Source organism: Felis catus, chromosome B1 (assembly GCF_018350175.1).
Source record: "Felis catus isolate Fca126 chromosome B1, F.catus_Fca126_mat1.0, whole genome shotgun sequence".
Lineage (NCBI taxonomy): Eukaryota > Metazoa > Chordata > Mammalia > Carnivora > Felidae > Felis > Felis catus.
In genome coordinates, this window is record NC_058371.1 from 55,402,959 (window position 1) to 55,427,774 (window position 24,816).

General features: G+C 36.8%; 1 protein-coding gene across 1 annotated transcript in view; it reads right to left on the minus strand.

The window, feature by feature from the left end:
• Positions 1 to 24,816, minus strand: part of GALNTL6 (polypeptide N-acetylgalactosaminyltransferase like 6) — a 1,205,642-nt gene that overhangs the window by 75,413 nt on the left and 1,105,413 nt on the right. The window contains exon 11 of the mRNA XM_003984859.6: positions 960 to 1,181. Coding sequence (XP_003984908.1) covers positions 960 to 1,181 — 222 coding nt within the window. The remainder of the gene's footprint in view (positions 1 to 959; positions 1,182 to 24,816) is intronic.

A 24,816-nucleotide genomic window follows, 5' to 3' on the forward strand; every position in this document is an offset into this window, starting at 1 on the left:
ACCAACCAGGCTAAGGCATGTCCACGCCCACAACGCAAAACCAAGGACAGTGATGAAGAGGCTCCTCCACAATGCACCATAGTCAACTCCTGGCTTCTGAAAGCCTTGAGAAGTAGGACGGCGCTCGCATCCAGCCCAGCCTGCAATTTCCCCCTCACAGCCTCCTGCTAAAAGCAGATTAAATTGCTAGGATAAATCCACCCTATCCAATTTTAGTCCTTGCTTTAGCATATGCTTTTCTATGAGGAAAAGGCTATAGTAACAGGATTGAATGGAACGGAACCCAGCACAATAGTCCTTTCTATGCCAAAAGATAGGTCTTCTAAATTTGGGAACCGGGACTATTCAGTTCTTTCCATTTTAAAATCATGAAGTGAAATAAAAAAGAAACGTTCCGAGGTGGAAAGGTTAGTGCTTATTTAAGGAACCCATGTGGCTCCCGCGTGTGCCACAGTTCTGGGTGTTACGGAAATGCATTTCTTCACAATTCTGTACGGCACCTCTGGGTAGGAAAATAGTCAAGCCCCTCCATCACCTCATCCTTGCATATACAAATAGCAACAAGGCTACGCACGGTGGATGGTGAGGGATTCAACCGTGGAGATCAGGTCACATTTATTTACACAATAGCACGATAGATATTTTCATTCTCTGCAAGCTCTTATGGAAATTTCACTAACCTGAAATAAAAATATTTTCCAGGTGTATTAAAAAAAATCCAACTGGGGAGTCAACAGCCGCCAACGGTTCTGGGTGGGACTATCAAGGCTGAGGGCAGAATACTCATCTTTGGCAACGTATGAAAAAATGTTGGACATTCATTTAGTGGAGATGATGTAAGCTAATCTTACTTGGCTGTAGAACAAAGGAGTGGGAGGTGTTGGCATTCTGTCCTGTCACCTGAGCGCAGGAGTGACGGACACAAGGAAGTAAGAGCAGGGTTCATGCAGCCTCCTCACCTCCCCCCAGGCGGCTGGTGGGGGCTCCACCGGAGGGTAGTACTTAGGCACATCCCAGGCCACTGCAGCCATGAACCACTTGAAGTCCTTGCACTTGAGCTGTTTGCGCAGCTCCTTCTGGGCGGAGATGTCCCCGGTGGACAGGTGCCTGTATTCTGGGCGCCGCTGGTAAATGTACTCAGCAAATTCATCCATCCAGGTCTCAGCCACACGCTTCAGGTTCTGTGCAGCAGAAAAGAATGTCATTTATTGACTTGTGCCCTCAGAGGGTGATTTTAGTCACACTGGAAATTGAAAAAAGGAAAAAAAAAATAGACAACCTCAGACAGCGCTGGTTGGAGGCTTATTAATAAGGGGAGTGTTTTTGTAACTACAAGGGTGTGATATGATTAGTCTGAGGCCTTGCACGCATTTCTGTTTCTGGCATGGGGTTCAACTGCCAATTAGATAATTTGTCAGAGTCAGTGAAAATTCAGCTTACAGTTATATCAACTTTCTCATCTCTCCTGTTATTTCATGATTATAAATTCTTTATTTTTCACACAGAACTAAAGGATTTGAAACTGGAGACAATGAAGTTCTTAGGCATCAAATTGCTTCAACCATTTCAAGGAACAGTTAGGATCCTGGAAAGAATGAGCACAAACAAGCTGTTATTCTGTCCTCCCAATTAAAGAGGCAACCCAGCATTACTAAATTCAAGACCTTGTGTTCTGATGACATTTTCTGTGTATAATACAGATGCTAAGCGGAATTCAGTAATTTACTGCACAATGAAGCATAATGAAGCTAAGGGAAGCATCAAGTAGCCAGTCTTCTCTGCAGATGTTTCCATGGGTGAAGGAAGCAGGAGGCTGTTGGTAGGGAAAAAAGCATGCTCCTTGGGGGTGGGAGACCATGTGGGTTCAGGGGAGGAAGCTGTTCAGTTTTGAGGTCAAGCAAGCAACTCATCCCCTCTAGGCCTCAGATTCCTCACCTGAGAAGACACAACTAGTAAATATATACCTACATCATGGGAGTGGTTGTAGGATTAAGCAAAGTAACACCCGTAAAGGGCTCTGAATAGTACCTGGCACGAGCTAGGTACTATGGATATTATTATTAATAATTGGAGAGCCTAATGTTGGGCTTGGCCACGGATGAACTGAATTGTTCCTGTGGTCTTTTTTCATGTTTATTTTTTGAAACAGAGAGAGAGAAAGAGAGCGCATGTGAATGGGGGAGAGGCAGAGAGAGAGGGGGACAGAGGATCTGAAACTAGCTCTATGCTGACAGCACAGGGCCCGATGCTGGGCTCGAAATCATGAACCGTGAGATCATGCCCTGAGCTGAAGTCAGATGCTTTAACCAACTGAGCTGTCCAGCACTCTTGTTCCTGTGGTCTTTAGCTAAGATGAGATGTTCTCTGACATCTCTTCAAGCTTTAATGCTAAATGCTAGTGAGAGTGCATTGTCTAGAAGGTCTGAGTTCTGATACCCCCAGCTTGCAGCATCGTTTCATAGCTGTGTCCTTTAAGCTCTGGTTCTCGTTTGGCGTTCCAATTTCTTATTTCAAGTGCCCAGGGGCTGGAAAGAACCCTTGCCAGTTTCTCATTTGCGCTTAGAAGATAAAGTGGGCAGAATGGCTGGAAACTTTAATAAGATTCAGGCATAAGTGACTGAAGTAAAAACTAGCGATATCTAGGAAAATCATTTTATCTTTTTTTTCTAAAGATTTTATTTATTAATTTAATTTTAGAGATAGAGTGAGTGGGGGAGAGGGGCGGAGGGAGAGAGAAAATCTTTTTTTTTTTTTAAAGTTTATTTATTTTTGAGAGAGAGAGAGAGGGAGGGAACATTCAACTGATTGAGCAGGGGAGGGGCAGAGAGAGAGGGAGATGGAATTCCAAGCAAGCGCCAAGCTGTCAGCACAGAGCCTGATGTGGGGCTCGAACCCACAAACCATGAGATCATGACCTGAGCCAAAATCAAGAGTCAGATGCTTAACCGACTGAGCCACCAAGATGCTGCTGAAAATTATTTTATATTAAAAATTGCTACAGAATCGTAATTAAGGCCTGGAACTATGCCCAGAGGTCTGCTGGGAGTCAGAATCTCCAAGTATCTTAGTCCTAGTAAGATTGCACCCTTTTCTTGTTCTGTCCCACTCCCTCCACCTCCAGTGTTGGTGTGAGAGTGGACATTTCTTCACATTTCTTCACCACCTCCACTGTGAAAGAATGGACATTTCTTCCATCTGATCTTGTCCCCTCTGTACCCCCCACCCCTCCGCTTGCTTCCACAGTCTCCTTTATTACTTTTGGTCCCTGGTGGGCATGAGGGAGGGCTCAGTTAACATAGCAAGATGCAGAAAAGAGACAGTGCCACAAAGTCTACTGTGATTTCTCGGTTGCGTCTGTGCTCCTTCCTTTCTAAGATTCCTGACATTGAGAGTACAAGAATGTTGGGGTCACCTGGGTTGGTCCAGTTGGTTAAGCATCTAACTCTTGATTTTGGCTCCGGTCGTGATCTCACCGTTTGTGGGACTGAGCCCTGCCTCGGGGTTGGGATACTCTCTGCCCCTCCCCCACTCATGCTTGCTAATGTGCTCTTTCTCTCTCAAAATAAATAAATAAACTTCAAAGAAAATTAAAAAAAAAAAGAGAATGTAAGAATTTTTTCTGACATTATTTTTGGCCATCATTGTGCTGTCTGACATCTCATTGGCATTGCTTCACTCATGACACTTTCCACCCTGATTCCTGTTTACCTCAACAGATGATCAGAGTCAACATTGTTTTGCAATATTCTAGCCCTTTTCACAGATTCTGAACTGCCTGATTTGTTTGGGGAAAGACAAGGAAACAGGTGGTGTTTGAGGATCCTGCTCTGTGATGGCCTCAGGTACTACACTTATCTGTAATATTTAAGTAGGATTCTTCAGCATTATCTCGCTATTTACCTTTCATTCTGATAAGTGTTCTGGATGAAACGCTTTGTATTTTCATCTACCTTTGGACAGACAATTTTTATGATTAGCAAAAAGATTCAAAGATAGAATGGAAAAAAATTAGTCACTAATATGAAAACTTTATATTCAAATTAATTTTTAGGCTGCAGTTACAACCTTTCTCCTAAAATCCAATTATTATTTTTTTATTTTTATTTTTTTTATTAAAAATTTTTTTTTAATGTTTATTTATTTTTGAGACAGAGAGAGACAGAGCATGAGTGGGGGAGGGTCAGAGAGAGAGGGAGACACAGAATCTGAAACAGGCTCCAGGCTCTGAGCAGTCAGCACAGAGCCCGACGTGGGGCTTGAACTCCTGAGCTGTGAGATCTTGACCTGAGCCGAAGTTGGAGGCTCAACAGACTGAGCCACCCAGGTGCCCCACCTAAAATCCAATTATTATATAAAGTAGAAATATTTAACTTGCACTACTTTATGCTTCTCTGATAAATGAAAGTGAATAAAGGCAGGGGTATATAAAAAAGCAGAGGCAAAGAGGTAAATTCCCCAGGAATAATGAGAAAATGACTTTGTTAAGTAGAGACATGCCTTAAAAATTCTGATAGCTTTGTCATTAAGCAATCTATTTTGATTTGTGTAAATAAACACTTTGAGACTGTATTTTATATGAAGTTAGATATAGATCTGTTTTTTAATTAAAAAACTCAACACTTTGAATGATTCTAAGCACATATGGGTACTCATCTGGGCATGCTAATTGTTGAATTAAAAAAAGTATAGGGGTGCCTGGGTGGCTCAGTTGATTAAGCGTCTGACTTCGGTTCAGGTCATGATCTCACAGTTCATGAGTTCAAACCCTACGTCGGGCTCTGTGCTGACAGCTTGGAACCTGGAGCCTGCTTCGGATTCTGTGTCTCCCTCTTTCCCTGCCCGTTGCCCGTTCACACTTTGTCTCTCTCTCTCTCTCTCTCTCTCTGTCTCTCTCTCTCAAAAATAAATGTTAAAAATATTAAAAAATATATTATAGAATGAAAGTGAACAAATTCATAGTTTGTGCATATATCCAATGGCAAAGGCACTCAAACAAGAACAATTTTTTAAAAAGTGCTCATGCTAAATGGTAGATATTTGTTGCTTTGGATTTTTGAAATAAAAATAGGAATTATTATAAAACTCAAAAAGGAGCTGATTAGTTCAGATGCTTTCTTTAGAAATGGCTCAAAGTGCCATGATAAATGTTAGCCTGGATAAGCATCATCAATAAGTAAACAGGGCAGGAGATAGCTTGCTAGTAAATTGTCAACACCTTTAGGGAAACTAAGCAGTATAGTTAACCAGGGAATCAGCCAGGTAGCTTTTGCATTATCGTGTCCTTTTCAAATTGAAATAAACTTGGTTGCAAGGTTAGGTTTGCTGATTTCCCAAACACTCTAAAGGAAGCAGCAGGATCATGAATGTATTCCAGGGATAATGTCAAATCATCTATTCCTTTTTTTGTAGCTTTCCAGGAGACAGGAAGAGAAACAGCATGATAATTGCAAAAACTATAATAGCTAGTTTCCCTCCAGCAATGAGTGTTACATAAACATTTAAACATAAATACAACATCTTGCCCATTCTCTAATGTTCCCAATGACTCATTAGACGTCCTCGATTATAGATGCTCTGTTCTCTGAATTGAATTTCCTACCAGGAGGAAACTTTCTGAAGAGTCAATTATTATAGTCAAGGAATAGTCCTCACTCCCAAACAGTGCAGGTGACTGACCAAATAATATCATTCTGAAATCATTATTCTGGAAACAACAATACACTGTGTTAATTTGCAACTGTAATCATGACTCAGTACTTAATCTTGGGGAAAACATTAGAACCACAGCTGAGAAATATTACAAGGAGTTGCAGGAAGAGTTTCATTGGTCTTTTATAGATTGTAGAATAAACTCACCCATTCCAGAAAATAAAATAATCGTATACACATTGAACATACATAGGAGCACATATACGCATATTCAGATACATGAAGGTAATGGGATAGGAGCAAAACAATATTGCTCACTTACACATTCATAGCTGTGTACGCATGTACAGGATCGTGTAATTGAGACATCCAATAACATCTCTTGCCAGAGATGGTAACAAAGATAAAAATAAATCAATATGAGTTGGCTCATCTCTTTCTAAGATTGAGTGGACATCGGCGAAGATGTTAAAATGTCCAAAAAATAGGGGCACCTGAGTGGCTCAGTCGGTTAAGCTTCCAACTTTGACTCAGGTCATGATCTCACGGTCCATGAGTTCTAGCACGGCACTGGGCTCTGTGCTGACAGCTCAGAGCCGGAAGCTTGCTTTGGATTCTGTTTCCCTCTCTCTCTGCTCCCCCCGCTGCTCGTGCTCGTCTCTCTTGCTCTCAAAAATAAATAAACATAAAAAAAATTGTTTTTTAAATGTCCAAAAAAAGTTATCAAGATGAAAGAGTGGACACTGGAAGATCTATACATGCAATCATTTACTCCCAAAGTATCTGAAGTTGTATCTATAAAGGTTGTCTTCTACACATGGAGCCAGGTATTAGCTGGGATTCCTGTTATTTGAGATTTAAATAAAATTACTTCAATCACAATTTTCACAGTCCTTTTTTTCCTGAAGATTTATGTAGATTCCCAGGAGATTGTGTTCACACATTCATCCTTCACTTTGATTTCCTGTTGGGGGACCTTCCCTTCCTACTGGTGTCTTGCCCCAGGCTTGTTCGCTATTGTGTCATGCAGAGCATTGAGTGGGGGGGGGGTGCTTCTCCTCACCTCTCAAACACTTTGCAAGTAGATCACTAAGACACAGACTTTGACATTTCAGGGCAGTGGCAGAGCCTTAGATGACAAAGCATAGCAGATGATGTAAGATGGAATATTTGACTTTTTCAGCTTCTTTGGCGGTATGGAAAATTTCTCCTTGGCCAAAGTTTCTTCTGTCTGTCTTTTGACCCCCTGCCATGGTGCTGTCCTCAAAATTTCCCCTTATGGTATCCTTAGTAGGACTGCACCAGAATATCATAATTTCTTCTCTATTTCATGCAGAGTAATTCAGCTTTCTCGTTGTCTGTCCCAGCTTATCCTGGCCAAACTCTGAGGCTTACCCTTCCATAGCCACAATGTTTTTTCCAGGTGTTTTACTAAGCAAAGATAACTCACCTGAAAGAAATTCAACAGCTGGTTCTTGAGGTACGCCCCACTGAACATTTTGTTACAAAAGGGTTGCTCACTGTTGAAGACATTCTCCATGAGGTCCCTAAGAGTCCTGTTTAGTTTTATTCTTCTCCATGAAGCCTCTGCCTAAGAGATCTGCTCTGTTCACCGACACTTAAAAAAAATTCAGCCTGTCTCTGGCTTTGTCCATAAGATTTCCCTTGCTTCAATGCCCTTCTCCCTCTTATTTGTCTGATCTCACCCATTCAGAAACTCACTTTGTATTCCTCCCAGTTGGAGATGCCGGATAACTGTGTGGGGCACATAGTTAAATTTGAATTTCAGGTAAAGAACAAATCATTTAAAAACATAAGTACAATTCACAATTGTATAGTGCTTGTATTAATATTCTATAACAGCAAATGAAATTAAAATTAATCAAATTAAATTAAACCAGGAGGCCACTAGACTGAGGTGGCCTACGTACGCAAACCAAAATCCAAGCCTGTAAACGTCTCAAGGTTATGAAATCAAAACACTAGGTGCAACCAATCGCAAATAGACTGCTAGGCTTGAAGCTATAGCCAATCATTTAATTTCCTTTCTTTGCTTCTGCATTTCTCCAAGTCTTTCCCCTTAACCACTTCCAGTTTGGCATTGCCCAATTCAAATTGGCTTTCACTCAAATAAACCCTTAAAATGTTAATATGCTTCAGTTTATCTTTTAATGCATGGGACATAATTATACTAAAAAGTTATTTATCTGAAATTCAAATGTAACTGGGCGCCCTTTATTTTTATTTGCCCAATCTGGCAACCTTACTGCAGACATATATAATATGCATGTGATATGTGCTCCATGAATGTTTCTTTTTTTCTTTTAATTCATTTAGTGACTGTATACTCAGAATCTGGTATATCTTGATGCTATTGCCAATACATAGTGAATGTTTTGCTTCTGTGGAAATTATTGCAGGGAAGTTTCAGGCTCTCTGCAGAGAAGCCTGCTATCACACACCGTTGATCTAAATATGCTTCCCGTTCCCACTGCTTTTCTGTTTCTAACAGGTGGGATCCTGCTGGCTTTCTATCTGTGAAGCAAGCAGGGAAATAGCCACATAGTTTAAGGTAACAGCAGTGCTAATCGGAAGCTAGAGGGGAGGGCTCAGCATGGCCAGAATGGACAATTTAGGGTTTGCCGTTAACCTTAATCTGAAAATAAGTAGGTGAAGGCCTTCTGTCTCTGCACATCTGGGCTGAGTTCCAGCCAGGCTCTGAGTGTGGACAAGAGAGACTGGAGGAGAAGGCGCAATCCTACTCAAGGTGAATCCGGGAGGTTTTCACCTGCTGGTGTTTCACTCATCCTGGAAGACACGTAACAGTTGGAGAAGGACAGCCACTGGAGCTGAACAATACATTTATTTTTCCATGTAGAAAGCAAATGAAGATTTTTCTATTTCTCTATTTTTGAGAGCTGCAGGCTTCATAATTCTTGAATGATAAATGAAATAAAAGCTGTTATTCTGAGCACCTTCTACATACAGGACATTGATAGCCTCATCTATTTTTATGTCACTGCAGTGGTTTCTTGTGTGTTACAACATGCTCCTCTATGCAAACCAAACTGGTATTAATCTCTCCCTTCTCTGTATTGCCCAAATATTTATTAACACACTTGACACATTCAGCCTTATATTACAGGTCTTTAGAATTCAAGTCTTGTTTTCTTTGCACTACCCAACACTAAATCTTTCCTTAATTCTAATACTCATCAGGTCTTTGAATTGATATTTTACCAGGACCATTAAATCACATTCTATCTCAGTTTATAAGAACAGATTTCCATCTCTGACTGATCATCTGTATTGTGTAACATGAATAAAATAGATAGTTCCATTATACCTGCTGATTCATGAAACTGCATAAATCTATCCACTAATTATTTTTTTGCCAGCACCATGTTAGAACCTGCTGTTTAATTGTCCTAAAAACACAATCCCTATTCAGTTTCTCAGCGTATTATTGGGGAGTTGATTGTCTGGTCATGAGGCTGTCCCATGCATGTGTATTATCTGGGCCACCTCACCTCAGTAGTGCGTTTCTATTCTTTGTGCAGAGTGCAATCAGTACAGATGCACTGGCCTGACCCTAATCCACACGCTGCGCTTGTGTCAATATTAAGCTATTGTATTATGATGAGTTTATACTAGATTTCTTTCTTTAGCTTTTATGTGTGTGTGTGTCTGTGTGTGTGTACCCCTCAGAAACTGCTGGTAGCTAGCAAAGCCAATCTTACACAGAAACAGTTTATTTGTCGCAGTCATTCCTCCTGGCAAGGAATTGCATCACTAGCCCATGACTTGAAAAATACTGCCGTGATTCAAATGCATTTCTTTTCTCCGCTTTGATGCTTAAGAGTACTTTAGTAGCTCTGGAGTCCCACCCCAAAGCCCTTTTATCATTGATAAAGTGATAATGTCATCATGGATACAGCTCAAAAGAGAATCTATTTAAGAGAGCCTCAACCTCACTACAATTATTCAGCCAAGCTCTACTTTTTCTCTGATCTAAAGACTTCTTTGAAGTCAGTGGGAAGCCTTCAGCATAAGGAGAGGAAGGCTAATCCAGTACTAAAAAGGGAGTCTTCTCTGACAGGCTGTTTCCTCTCTCTTCTTCCCCAAGGCTGTGTGAGCTGTTTGTAAGTGGTTACCTGCTCTTAGCTGTTTTGATATAATTTAATTGTATCTCTAGTCTATTTTTTGGCTGGATATTTTAGATATCTATGGTAGTGTTTCTGATAACATTTAATGTAGCCTTTAGATATAGGACAAACAAAAAAAACAACTCCCCAAATTATTTAACAAATAGCTTATTAAAAAATGCATGTAAGGGGCGCCTGGGTGGCGCAGTCGGTTAAGCGTCCGACTTCAGCCAGGTCACGATCTCCGGTCCGTGAGTTCGAGCCCCGCGTCGGGCTCTGGGCTGATGGCTCGGAGCCTGGAGCCTGTTTCCGATTCTGTGTCTCCCTCTCTCTCTGCCCCTCCCCCGTTCATGCTCTGTCTCTCTCTGTCCCAAAAATAAATAAAAAACGTTGAAAAAAAAATTAAAAAAAAAAAAAATGCATGTAAGCCTAAGTTAAAAAACAGCCTTGGTGAGGAATAATTGATATACAATAAACTGCTGATATTTAAAGTGTACAACTTGGCACATTTTGATATATATTGGTGAAATATATACACACACGCACACACGCACACATATACACACATACACACACGTATAAAACCATCATCACAATCAAGATAATGAATATATCCATCACCTCCAAATGCTTTCATATGCCTCTTTGAAATCCCTCCCTCTGTTTCCTTTCTTAGGCACCTCTACCATCATCCCCAGGCAACTACTGATCTATTTTCTTTTAACTTATTAAGACTTAATTTTTTTTTAGGGCAGTTCTAGGATCACAGCAAAATTGAGGGGCGGATCAAAGAATTGGCATTTACTCCCTGCCCCCACAAATGCATAGTCTCTCCCACTACCAAAATCCTCCACACAAGTGGTTTATTTGTTATAAGTGATGAGCCTACATTAACACACCATCACCCAGGTCCATTGTTTACACTAGGGTTCACTCTTGATGTTGTACACTGATCTACTTTTTGTCACCATAATTTAGTTTGTATTTTCTAAAATTTTATTTTTATTCATATTTTCTTTTTTCTTTTTTTGTATTTTCTAGAATTTTAAATAAATAGAATCATAAAATATGTGTTTTTTGGTCTGATTTCTTTTACTAAGCATCATTATTTTTAAGTTTATTCATGTAGTTGCATGCATTTCTTTTTATTAGAGTGCAGTATGTGGATACACTACAATTTTTTTTAATTTAAGTTTTTATTTAAATTTTAATTAGTTAACATATATGATAAAATTAGTTTCAAGTGTAGAATTTAGTGATTCATCATTTACATATAACACCCAGTGCTCATCATAACAAGTGCCCTCCTTGATACACATCACCCATTTAACCCATTCCCTGCCCACCTCCCTCCATCAATCCTGTTTGTTCTCTATAGTTGAGTCTCTTATGGTTTGTTGCTCTCTCTCTCACCTTCTGTCTCAACTGTTTTGTTTCTTAAATTCTACATATGAGTGAAATCATATGGTATTTGTCTTTCTCGGACTGACTTATTTCACTTAGCATAATATACTCTAGTTCCATCCATGTTGTTGCAAATGGCAAGCTTTCATTCTTTTTGATGGCTGGGTAATATTCATATATATATGAATGTATATAAGTATATATCACGTGTTCATTTATTCATCAGCCAATGGACATTTTAGGCTTTTTCCATAATTTGGCTATTGTTGATCATGCTGCTATAAAAATGGAGGTTCATGTGCCACTTTAAATCTGCATTTTTGTAACATTTGGGTAAATACCTAGTAGTGCAATTGCTGGGTCAAAGGGTAGTTCTATTTTTAACTTTTTGAGGAACCTCCATACTGTTCTCTAGAGTGGCTACACCAGTTTGCATTCCCACGAACAGTGTAGAAGGGTTTCCGCATCTCTACATCCTTACCAACATCTGTTGTTTCCCGTGTTGTTAATTTTAGCAATTCTGAGAGGTGTGAGATGGTATCTCATTGTGGTTTTGATTTGTATTTCCTGATGATGAGTGATATTGAGCATCTTTTCATGTTTCTATTAGTCGTCTGTATGTCCTCTTTGGAAAAATGTCTGTTCATGTCTTCTGCCCATTTCTTTATGGATTATTTATTTTTTAGATGTTGAGTTTGAGAAGTTCTTTATAGATTTTGGTTACTAATCCTTTTTCAGATATGTCATTTGCAAATATCTTCTCCCATTCTGGAAGTTGTCTTTTAGTTTTGTAGATTTTTTTTTCCCTCTCTGCAGAAGCTTTCTATCTTGATGAAATCCCAATAGTTCATTTTTGCTTTTGTTTCCTTTGTCTCTGGAGACGTGTCTAGTAAGAAGTTGCTGTGGCTGAGGTCAAAGAGGTTGTTGCCTGTGTTCCCCTCTAGGATTCTGATGGTTTCTTGTCTTACATTTAGGTTTTTCGTCCATTTTGCTTTTTTAAAAAAATTTAAATTCAAGTTAGTTAACATATGGTTTAGTATTTGTTTCAGGAGTAGAATTTGTTGATTCATCACTTCCATATAACACCCAGTGCTCATCCCAAGTGCCCTCCTAATGTCTATCACCCATTTAGCCCATCCTCTTACCCACCTCCCCTCCAGCAACCCTCAGATTGTTCCCTACATTTAAAAGTCTCTTAAGGTTTGCCTTCCTCTCTGTTTTTATCTTATTTTAATTTTCCTTCCCTTCCCTTATGTTCATCTGTTTTGTTTCTTAAAGTCCAAATATGAACTTTCATCCATTTTGAATTTATTTTTGTGTCTGGTGTAAGAAAGTGGTCCAGTTTCATTCCTCTGCATATTGTTGTCCAGTTTTCTCAACATCTTTTTTTGAAAAGACTGTTTTTATTCGTTTGGATAGTCTTTCCTTCTTTGTCAAAGATTAGTTGACAATATAGCTGTCGGTCCATTTCTCGGTTTTCTATTTTATTCTACTGACCTGTGTGTCTGTTTTTGTGCCAGTACCATACTATCTTGATGACTACAACTTTGTAATATAGCTTTAATTCTGGAATTATGATGCCTCCAGCTTTGGTTTTCTTTTTCAAGATTGCTTTGGCTATTTGAAGTCTTTCACAGTTCGATACAAATTTTAGTATTTTTTGTTCTAGCTCTGTGAAAAATGCTGGTATTATTTTGACAGGGATTGCATTAAATGTGTAGATTGTTTTGGGTAGTATAGAAATTTTTAACAGTATTTGTTCTTCCAGTCCGTAAGTGTGGAATCTTTTCCCATTTCTTTGTGATTTCTTCAATTTCTTTCATAAGTGTTCTATTGTTTTCAGAGTACAGATCTTTTACCTCTTTAGTTAGTTTTATCCCTAGGTATCTTATGGTTTATGGTGCAATTGCAAATGGGATCAATTCCTTGATTTCTCTTTCTGCTGCATTATTTTTTGTGTGTGTATAGAAACAACAAATTTCTGTACATCGACTTTGTATTCTAAGACTTTGCTTAATTCGTGTATCAATTCTATAATTTTTTGGTGGATTCTTTTGGGTTTTTTACATAGAGTACCATGTCATCTGTGAAGAGTGAAAGTTTGAATTCCTTGTCTATTTGGATGCTTTTTATTTCTTTTTGTTGTCTGATTGCTGAGGCTAGGGCTTCCAGTACTAAGTTAAATAACAATGGTGAAAGTAGACATCCCTATCTTGCTCCTGACCATAGAAGAAAATCTCTTAGTTTTTCCGCATTGGGGATGATATTAGCCATGGGTCTTTCATATGTGACCTTTGTGATCTTGAGGTATGTTCCCTCTATCCCTACTTTCTTGAGGGTTTTTTTCAAAAGTGGATATTGTAATTTGTCAAATGCTTTTTCTGCATCTACTGAGAGGATCATATGGTTCTTATCCTTTCTTTTATTAATGTGGTGTATTATGTTGATTGATTTGTGAATATTGAACCACCCCTGCAGCCCAAGAATAAATCTCACTATATCGTGGTGAATAATTCTTCTAATGTACTGTTGGATTCAATTTGCTATTATCTTGTTGAGAATTTTTGCATCCATGTTCATCAGAGATATTGGCCTATAATTCTCCTTTTTAGTGGGGTCTTAGTCTGGTTTTAGAATCAAGGTAATCCTGGCCTCATAGAATGAGTTTGGAAATTTCCTTCTATTTCTATGTTTTGGAACAGATTGAGAAGAATAGGTATTAACTCTTCTTTATATATATATTTTAAATTTTTTTGATATTTATTTTTCAGAGAGAGAGAGACAGAGCATTAGCAGGGAGGGATAGAGAGAATGGGAGACACAGAATTCATAGCAGGCTCCAGACTCTGAGCTGTTAGCACAGAGCCCAACGTGGGGCTGGAATTCACAAACCATGAGATCATGACCTAAGCCAAAGTTGGATGTTAACTGACTGAGCCACCCAGGTGCCCTGGTATTAACTCGTCTTTAAATGTCTTGTAGAATTCCCCCAGAAGCCATCTGGCCCTGGAGTTTTGTTTGTTGGGAGATTTTTGATTAGTGATTCAATTATTTGGCTGGTTATGGATCTGTTCAAATTTTCTATTTCTTTGTGTTTCAGTTTTGATAGTTTGTGAGAATTTTCTGGGAATTTTTCCATTTCTTTCAGATTACCTAGTTGGTTGACATATAATTTTTCATAATATTCTCTTATAATTGTTTGTATTTCTGTGGTGTTGATTGTGATCTCTTCTCTTTCATTCATGATTTTATTTATTTGGGTCCTTTCTCTGTTCTTTTTGACAAGTCTTTGTAGGGGTTTATAATTTTTATTTATCCTTTCAGAGAACCAGCTCTTACTTTCATTTATCTAGTCTGATTTTTTTGTTTTGTTTTGTTTCTATATCACTTATTTCTGCTTAATCTTTATTATTTCCTTTATTCTGCTGGATTTAGGCTTTATTTGCTGTTCCTTTTCTAGCTCCTTTAGGTGTAATGTTAGGTTGTGTATTTGAGACCTTCCTTGTTTTTTGAGGTAGGCCTGTATTGCTATATACTTCCCACTTATGACTGCCTTTGCTGTATCTGCAAGGTTTTGGACTGTTATGTTATCATTTTTATTTACTTCCATGTATATTTAAAATTTCTTCTTTAATTTCCTTGTTAACCCATTCATTCTTTAGTAAGATGTTCTTTAACCTCCATGTATTTGTGGTCTTTCCAAGTTTTTTCTTGTGGTTAACTTCAAGTTTCATATTGTTGTGGTCTGAAAATATGCATGGTATGATCTCAGTCTCTTTTGTACTTATTGAGGGCTGATTTGTGACCAGTATGTGATTTATTCTGGAGAATGTTCCACGTGCAATCAACCATAATGTGTATTCTGCTGCTTTAGGATGAAATGTTCTGAATATATCTGTCAAGTCCATCTGGTTCAGTGTGTCATTCAAAGCCATTGTCTCCTTGTTGATTTTCTGCCCAGATGATCTGCTCATTGTTGTAAGTGGGGTGTTAAAGTCCCCCACTATTACTTTATTATTATCAATGAGTTTCTTTATGTTTGTTATTAATTGAGTTATTATTTGAGTGCTTCCTAGTTGGGAGAATCAATATTTACAGTTGTTAGATCTTCTTGTTGGATCGACCTTTAATTATGATACAGTGCCTTTCTTCATCTCTTTGCTTTAAAATCTAGTTTTTCTGGGGGTGCCTGGATGGCTCAGTTGGTTGTGTGACTGACTTCGGCTCAGGTCATGATCTCACAGCTCATGAGTTCAAGCCCTGCGTCAGGCTCTGTGCTGACAGCTCAGAGCCTGGAGCCTGCTTTGGATTCTGTGTCTCCCTCTTTCTCTGCCCCTAACCCACTTGCATTCTGTCTCTGTTTCTCTCAAATATAAATAAACATTAAACAAATTTTTAACTCTAGTTTTTCTGATGTAAGTATGGCTACTCTGGCTTTCCTTGGGCATCCATTAGCATGATAGATGTTCTCTATTCCCTTACTTTCAATCTGCAGGTGCCTTTAGGTCTAAAATAAGTTCTTGTAAACAGCATATAGATGGATCTTATTATTATTTTTCTCAATCCATTCTGATACCCTATGTCTTTTGACTGGAGCATTTAGTCCATTTACATTCAGAGTAATTATTGATAGATAAAAATTTAGTGTCATTGTGTTATTTGTAAAGTCACTGATTCTGAAGATTTTCTGTTCCTTTTTAGTCTTTGGTTTTTTTTGGTATTTCTTTCCCACTCAAAGAGTCCCCTTTAAAGTTTCTTGCAGGGCTGGTTTAGTGGTCCTGAACTCCTTTAGTTTTGTTTCTCTGGGAAACTTTTTATCTCTCCTTCTATTCTGAACGATAGTCTTACTGGATAATGTATTCTTGGCTGCAGGTTTTTCCCATCAGCACATTGAATATATCATGTCACTTCCTTCTGGTCTACCAAGTTTCTGTTGCTAAGTCTGCTGCTAACCTGATTTGTCTTCCCTTTTAGGTTAGGGATTTCTTTCCCCTTGTTGATTTCTTTCCTTATCCTTATATTTTGTAAATTTTAGTACAATATGTTTTGGTGTTGGCTGGCATTAGTTGAATTTGATGGGAGTTCTCTGTGTTTCCTGGATTTGGATGACTGTTTCCTTCCCCAGATTAGGGAAATTTTCAGCTGTAATTTGCTCATATAAGCCTTCTGTCCTTTTTCCCCTCTCTTCTTCTGCAATTCCTTGATATACATACTACAGTTTGCTTATCCATTTACCTATTGATGGACATTTGGGTTTTTCTAGCTTGGGGTTATTATAAATAAAACTTCTATGAACAGTATTTGTATGGACATTTGCTTTAATTTCTGTTGGGTAAATATATTGAAGAGGAATGTCTGAGTCATACACTAAGTAGTCTAACCTTTAATGAAACTGCTAAACTATTTCCCAAAGTGGTTGTACCATTTTACATTCCCATTAGCATCATATGAGCGTTCCAGTGAAACTGTAACTTCCACACTCAATGTAGTCAAGTCTTTTTATTTTTTGCCATTATAAAAGTGTGGTTTTAATTTATATTTCCTTAATGATTAATAATTGGAAGCATCTTATCATGCACTTATTTCCCATCTGTATACCATTTTTGGTGAACTATCTGTTTAAATCTTTTGACCATTTAAAAAATTAGGTTGTTTTTTTTCTTTCTTATATTCTGGATACAAGTCTATTGTCAGAAATGTGATAAAAAGATTTATTAAAACTACAGTATAAAGTTTTCCCATTCCTCCCACCCTTATCCCTTACTTCTGGCAATTATCTATCTGTTCTCTGTTTCTGTGAGCTTGTATTTTTTTTAATTGCACATATAAAAGAGATCCTATGGTATTTGCTTTTTTCTATCTGACTTATTTAACCTAGCATAATTCCCTCGAGGTCCATCTATATTGTTGCAAAAGGCAAGACCTCATTCTTTTTCAAGGCTGAATGATATTCCATTATATGTATATTCCACAATTTCTTTACTCATCCATCCATCAATGGACACATAGGTTGCTTGCATATTTTGGCTATTATAAATAATTCTGAAAATTTAACATGGGGAGGTATGTATCTTTTTGAGTTATATGCTTTCATTTCTTTTTTCAGCAGAAATTTGCAGGCTGGAAGAAAGAGAGAGGCATAATATACTCAAAGTGCTGAAAGAAGAAGACTTTCAACCAAGGATACCTGACAAAATTATCATTCAGAATTGAAGGTGAGATAAGGAGTTTTATAGACAAGCAAAAGCTAAAGAATTTTTATCACCACTAACCTGGCCTTACAGAAATCTTAAAGGAACTTCTTTATGCTGAAAGGAAGGCCATTCTTCAGTGATAAGAACACATATTAAAGGATAAATGTCACTAGAAAGGTAAATATATGGTAAAGGTAGTCACTTATAAAGCTAGTATTAAGGTTAAAAACAAAAGTAGTAAAAATAACTATGATTTAAATAGTTAAGGGATACACAAGATAAAAAGATATAAAAGGAGGGGCAGTTGGGTAAGCATAAACTTGATTTTGGCTCAGGTCATGATTTCATAGTCATGACATCGAGTCCCAAGTAGGGCTCTGCTCTGGAGCCTGCTTGGGATTCTCTCTCCCTCTCTCTGCCCCTTCCCTCTCAAAATAAATAAATAAAATGAAAAAAAAAAGATGTAAAATGTGACACCAAACACATAAATCATTGTAGGGGAGAGCAAAAATATTGAGCTTTCGAATGGAATCAAACTTAAGTGTTACCAAGTTAAAATAGACCGTTATAGATATAAGTTGTTATATGTAAGACTCATGGTAACCACGAAACAAAACCTATAGTAAATACACAAAAGGAAAAGAGAAAGGAATATAAGCATACCATTAAATAAAGTCACCAAATGCAAAAGAAGAGAGAAAGAGAAGAAGAAAGGAACAGAGAGGAACCACAAAAACAGCCAGAAAACTATTAACAAAATGGTCATAAGGACATACCTATCAATAACTGCTTTAAATGCAAATGGATTGAATTCTTCAATCAGAAAACATACAGTGACCGAATGGATAGAAAAATAAGACCCATGTATATGTTGCCTACAAGAAACTGACTTTAGATACAGGACATATACAGACCAAAAGTGAAGAGATGAAAAAGATATTCCATGGAAATGAAAACCAAAAGAAAGCAGGAATAGCTGTACTTACATCAGACAAAATAGATTTTGTCCTATTACAATAACTATAATAAAAGAGAAAGAAGGGTGTTACGTAATAATAAAGGGGCCAGTCCACCAATAGAATATAACATTTATAAATATTTATGCACCCAATATAAGAGCACCTAAATATATAAAATAAATATTAACAGACCTGAAGAGAGAAATAGACAGCAATATAATAATAGTAGGGAACTTTAATTTCCACTTACTTCAACAGATAATTCAGATAGAAAATTAATAAGGAAGTATATGCCTCAAATGACATTTTAGACTAGATAGACTTAATAGACATTTACAGAATATTCCATTTGAAAGTGGCAAGACAGACATCTCTAGTGCACATGGAACATTTTTTAAGATAGATCATATGTTAAACCACAAAACAAGTCTTAAGAAGTTTAAGAGGATTGATATCATATCAAGCATATTCTCTAACCACAGTGGTATAAACTAAAAAATAATTGTATGTAAAGAAAACTGGAAAATTTGCAAATATTTGAAGATTAAACAATGTATTACTGAACAACCAATGGGTCAAAGAAATCAACAGAGAAATAAAAAATATATCGTATCAAATAAAATTGAAAGGTAACATACTAAAATTTACGGGATTCAGTAAAAAACAGTTCTGAGAGGTAAGTTCATAGCAATAAATGCCTTCTTGAAGAAACAGGAAAAGTCTCAAATAGCCTAACTTTATACCCCAAGGAACTAGAAAAAGAAAAAATATATACATAAAGTTAGTAAAAGGATGGAAATAGTAAGAATCAGAGCAAACTAAATGAAATAGAATCTAAAAACATAGTAGAAAGACCAATGAAACTAAGAGCTGTTTCTTTGTAAAGATAATAAAAATTGACAAACCTTTAGCTAGACTCACCAAGATTGAAGAAAAGGAGTCAAAGGAATAAAATCAGAAGTTAAAGAGAAGTTACAACTGGTATCACATAAATAAAAGGATCATAAGAGACTACTATGAGCAATAATATGCCCAATAATAATAAATTGGGAAACTTGGAAGAAATGGACAGATGGATACAATCTACCAAGACCAAACCTTGATGAAGTAGAAAATCTGAACAGATCGATTACTAGTAAGGAGATTGAAACATTAGTCAACCCCTTCACCCCAAAATGTGCAGGACCAGACAGCCTAACTGGTAAATTCTATTCAAAGAAGAATTAATAGCAATCCTCAATCTCTTCCAAAAAAATAGAAGAGGAGAGAACTCTTCCAAACTCATTTTATGAGGCCAGTATAAGCCTGATACCAAAACCAGACAAGGATGCCACAAGGATGCCAATATTCCCAATGATCATAGATGCAAAAATCCTGAATAAAATATTAGCAAACTGAATTCAACAATACATTAAAACAATCACACACTGTGATTAAGTGGAATTTATTCTAGGGATGCAAGGATGGTTCAATATCTATAAATCAGTTAATGTGCTATATACCACACTAACAAAATAAAAACTAAAAATTATATCATAATCTAAATAGATGCAGAAAACACATTTCACAAAATTTAACATTCATTTATGATAAAAACTCTCAACAAGGTGGGTATAGAGGGAACTTACCTCAACATAATAAATCTATATATAACAAACCCACAGCTAACATCATAGTCAATGGTAAACAGCTGAAAAGCTTTTCCTCTAAGATCAGGAACAAGACAAGGATGCTCACTCTCACCACTTTTATGCAACACAATATTGGAAATACTAGCTAGAGCAATTAGGCAAAAAAATAGATAAAGACACTCAAATTGGAAAGGAAGAAGTAAAACTGTCGCCATTTGCAGATGACATGATATTATATATAGAAAACTATAAAAATTTCATTAAAAACCATTAGAACCAATAAATGGATTCAGTAAAACTGCAGAGTACAAAATCAATACACAGAAATCTGTTGAATTTCTATAATTAATAACAATCTATGAGAAGAGAAATTAAGAAAACAGTATAATTTAATATTGAATTGAAAACAATAAAATATCTATGAATAAGTTCAACTGATGAGGTGAAAAATCTGTATATGGACAACCTCAAGACATTAATTAAAGTAATTGAAGAAGACACAAATAAGTGGAAAGATATAGTCATGGATTGAAAGAATTAAAATTGTTAAAATGTCCATACTATCCAAAGCAATATACAGATTCAATGCAATCTCTATCAAAATTCCAATGGTATTTTTCGTAGAAATAGAACAAACAGTTCTAAAGTTTCTGTGAAACCACAAAAGACCCTGAATAGTGAAAGCGATCTTGAGGGAGAAGAATAATGCTGAAGGCGTCATGCTCCCTGATTTTAAACTACATTATAAAGAAATACGATTTGTAAATATTTTCTCCCAGTCTGTACCTTATGTTTTTATTCTCTTAACAGTGCCTTTTGAAGAGTAAGAGACTCTAATTTCAATGAAATCCAATTCTTCTAGGTATAAGTGCCTATGGTGTCCTAGCTGTCCAACCTCACAATTTTTCTTCTGTTTTTTTTTCTAGAAATATTTGTATGCAAAAATCTATTTCAACCCTATTTTCTTTCATTAATCCTTTTGTTGCCAATACTGCTACCATGATTACTGTAGTTTTTTAATGTCTTAAAATTGGGTGATGTAAGTCCTCCCACTTTGTTTTTTATCAATGTTATTTTGGCTGTCTTAGGTCCTTTCCATTACTCGATAAATTTTCGAATCAGCTTACCTACTTTTTTCATTGCGGTTAAATATACATAACATAAAATTTTCCTTTTGACCATTTTTAAATGTGCAGTTCAGTTGGTATTAAAAACATTCTCATGCTTCCAACAACACAGTTCAGATTTCAGTTGCTATGGTATGTTAACTGTGAGTAATTGCATAACAAACGTGTTACTGTTAGCTTTTCAAACCACAAATCACTATGTGATTAATAAATGCATACAATGATCAATGACCAATTACATCACTTCTTTCAAAGTCTATTGGTGATTGATCATTGCACATCTGCTATTTAGTTCACACATAGCCAGTAAAGCACATAGTTGTGCTGCATCCTTATTTTCTATAGATAAACACGGCATGACATTTTACAATAATGGATAATCAAAATGAGACAGTTGACTAACAAAGACGAAAGAGCAGTAAAGAAGCAAAAAGTGGTAATGCTGAAAGTGAAATTCAAATAGAATTTTTAGGACAAATGACTGTTCATTGAAATGTTAACATTGCTGCCATTTGAGAGACTCTAGATATGTAGCCAGGGAATTTAGCCAGAGTATATTTATTTTCATAAATGAGGAAAATGCTTACGATGAAAAGGATAAGGTAGTCCCAGAGAAAGTGACACCAGCAAAAACTTCACCTCATAGGAACTATTGTAGATATTTTACAGCATTGAAAGTATAAGGGATAAAATATTTGAAGGTGACCCAAAAGTTAAAAAAGGAATATTATAATTTGCCAAGGCATAGAAAAAATGCTCACTCTTCAGCATAAATTATGTGAAATACAGTTTGAATGGATAGCTACTTCTGATGACTATTTTTACAAAGAAATGAAACACCTTAATTTTTCCTCAAAAAAAATTCACATGGTTTTGCAACCATCACCAGCATCCATTTCCATAACTCTTGTCATCTTCCTGAGCTGAAACTCTAAATCCATTAAACAATAACTCCCCATTTCCTCATTCTTCAATTCCTAGCAACCACTATTCTATTTTCTTTTCTACTACTTGAATATGTAAGCTATTTCATATCAGAGGAATCATGAAGCATTCATTCTTTTGTGACTGGCATATTTCACTTGGTATAATGTCTTCAATATTCATCCATTTTGTAGTATCTGTCAGAATTTTCCTTCTTTTCATGGCTGAATAATAACCCATTGTATGTATACACCACATTTTGCTTATCCATTTATTATCAATGGACATTGGGTTGCTTCTATGTTTTGACTATTACTATGAACATGTGTGTACAAATATCTGCTTGAGTACTTGCTTTCAATTCTTTTGTGTATTACTCAGAAATGGAATCATTGGACCATATGGTAATTTTAGTTTTAATTTTTTGACGAAACCCCATACTGCTTTCCATGGTGGCTGCAACATTTAACATTTCTGTTATGTACAGGGGTTCTAATTTCTCTACATTCTTTCCAACATTCACTGTTTTCTGTTTTCTAGGTTTTTTGTTTGTTTTTTAAATAATAGTCGTCTTAATGAGTGTGAAGTGGTATCTCATTGTGGGTTTGTTTTGTATTTCTCCAGTGATTAGTGATGTTGCACATCTTGTTTCATATGCTTATTGGCCATTTGTATACTCTTCTTCGTTGGACACAAGTCTTTTCAAGTCCCTTTCCCATTTCTTAAATCAGGTTTTTTGCTTTTTTGTTGTTGAGTTGTAGAAGTTCTTTAAATATTCTGGATATTAACCCCTTATCAGATATATGATTTGCAAATATTTTCTGCTATTTAGTGAGTTGCCTTTTCACTCTGTTTTACCTATTGATAGTGTCTTTGAGGCATAACCTTGCCTAATGTTTAAGCTTAAGTTGGGTCACCTTAGGTAATCAGGGCCCTTAAAGATAAAGTTGGGCTGATTGTTGCTGATGAAGAACTGTTAAACAGAAATAGATGTATTATCCTTATCTATCAATATGTAACAAATCACTCTCAAATGGAATAGTTTAAAACAATAACAAACCTTTTTAAAAAAATCTTTCACAGTTTCTGTGGGTCAGGAACTTGGGAGTGGTTTGGGCAATCTGGCTTGGATTTTCAGGAGTTTCAGCCAGATTTTGCCAGGCAACAGTTATCTTAAACCTTGAATGGGGCTGGAAGATCTTCTTCCAAGGTGGCTACACGTTTGACAAACTGGTACTTGTTATTGGTAGGGGAACTCAATTTTCCTCTTTATGGACCTCTACAGGGCTGTTGAGTGTTCATCATGATGTGATGACTGTTTTCCCCAAATCAAGTCACACAAGAGAACAAGGTGGAAGCAGCAGTGCCTTTGTGACCTAGCCTCAGAAACAAAACATGGTATGATGGGACAAAAGTGAAAGTATGGTTTCTATTTTGTTTTGTCTTTTTTTATATGTTTTTATCCCCTAAAACTGTATTTGGCTGAGATTGAGGATTGGAATATGACGGAATTATTTTTCATCATTAGTTTTCTGAAATTTGGAGGAAGTGGAGATAACCAATAGCTATTGGAATTATTGAAGGAAGCTTAATACAAACAGAAGTCTTTAGTGTTCAAGTGAGGGTGAATGGCCCATAGCTAAAAGACAACCATCCTGAGTTTATCCAGGACCCAGGTAAGTTCTGGTACTTTGAGAACTGAAGTGTTGGTTTCTCTAGAGACAGCACCATGAGCTGTTGATGCTCTTCTTGTGAATGGCGGAAGACGTATGGCTTCTCCAGTAGCTTCACAGGCAAGAAAGGGGCAAGTGGGAGCACAAAGAAGAAACAAGTCATGGGTGAGGCAGAGTGGATACTGCATCTGACAAGCAGGTATGTAAGCATGTGGGAGGAAGCCTTTTGGGGAGGTCTAGAGACATCAGGGGGATAATCTGAAGGGCGCTTATTTTTGGCAATCAAGCCCACGGAGTCTCATGCTATCACAATTAATTTGAGTACAAAAGGCAGTGTGGTCTTATTGGTAAATAATTATTATTAATACAATTGCTATTTTTTAAATATAGTTTTTTTAATGTTTATTTTTGACAGAGAGAGACAAAGACAGAGAATGAGCAGGGGAGGGGCAGAGAGAGAGGGAGACACAGAAGCAGAAGCAGGCTCCAGGCTCTGAGCTGTCAGTACAGAGCCTGACACGGGGCTTGAACTCACAGACCGCGAGATCATGACCTGAGCCGAAGTAGATGCTCAATCTACTGAGTCACCCAGGCACCCCACAATTGCTATTTTTTAAAAAAATAAATCGCAACCAGCACTTCCAACCATCAACCAAAGAGAATATCAAACGTTTTGTTACATCACACGAACATTCACCACAAGCCAACTGTGGTTAAACTAAATGCTGCTATAGTATTTATTCCATTTGTTATTAGTAGACCCTGTTTTATTTTTCATACTGTCAAAACAGGCAAAAAAACCCTATATGTTTTTAATAGCTCATGTAGGGTCCTTAGGTTGGAAATTATATGTTAAAAGTTTAGGTCATCTGTGAAATTTTATTTTTATAAACTGTTTTCAGAATTAGAACACTAAAAGCATCCAGAAACCACAAAGCTGGCAGTTGGCTTTGACCATTTCTCACTTTATAGAATATCAAATGGAACTTTTTTTTTCATCTCAAATGTAACGTCAAAAGGAGATATACTTGGGCTGGAACTGAAATTGGAAATAGATTTTTCTTATTAAGGTAAAATTGACATATAACATTATGTTTCAGGTACACAACA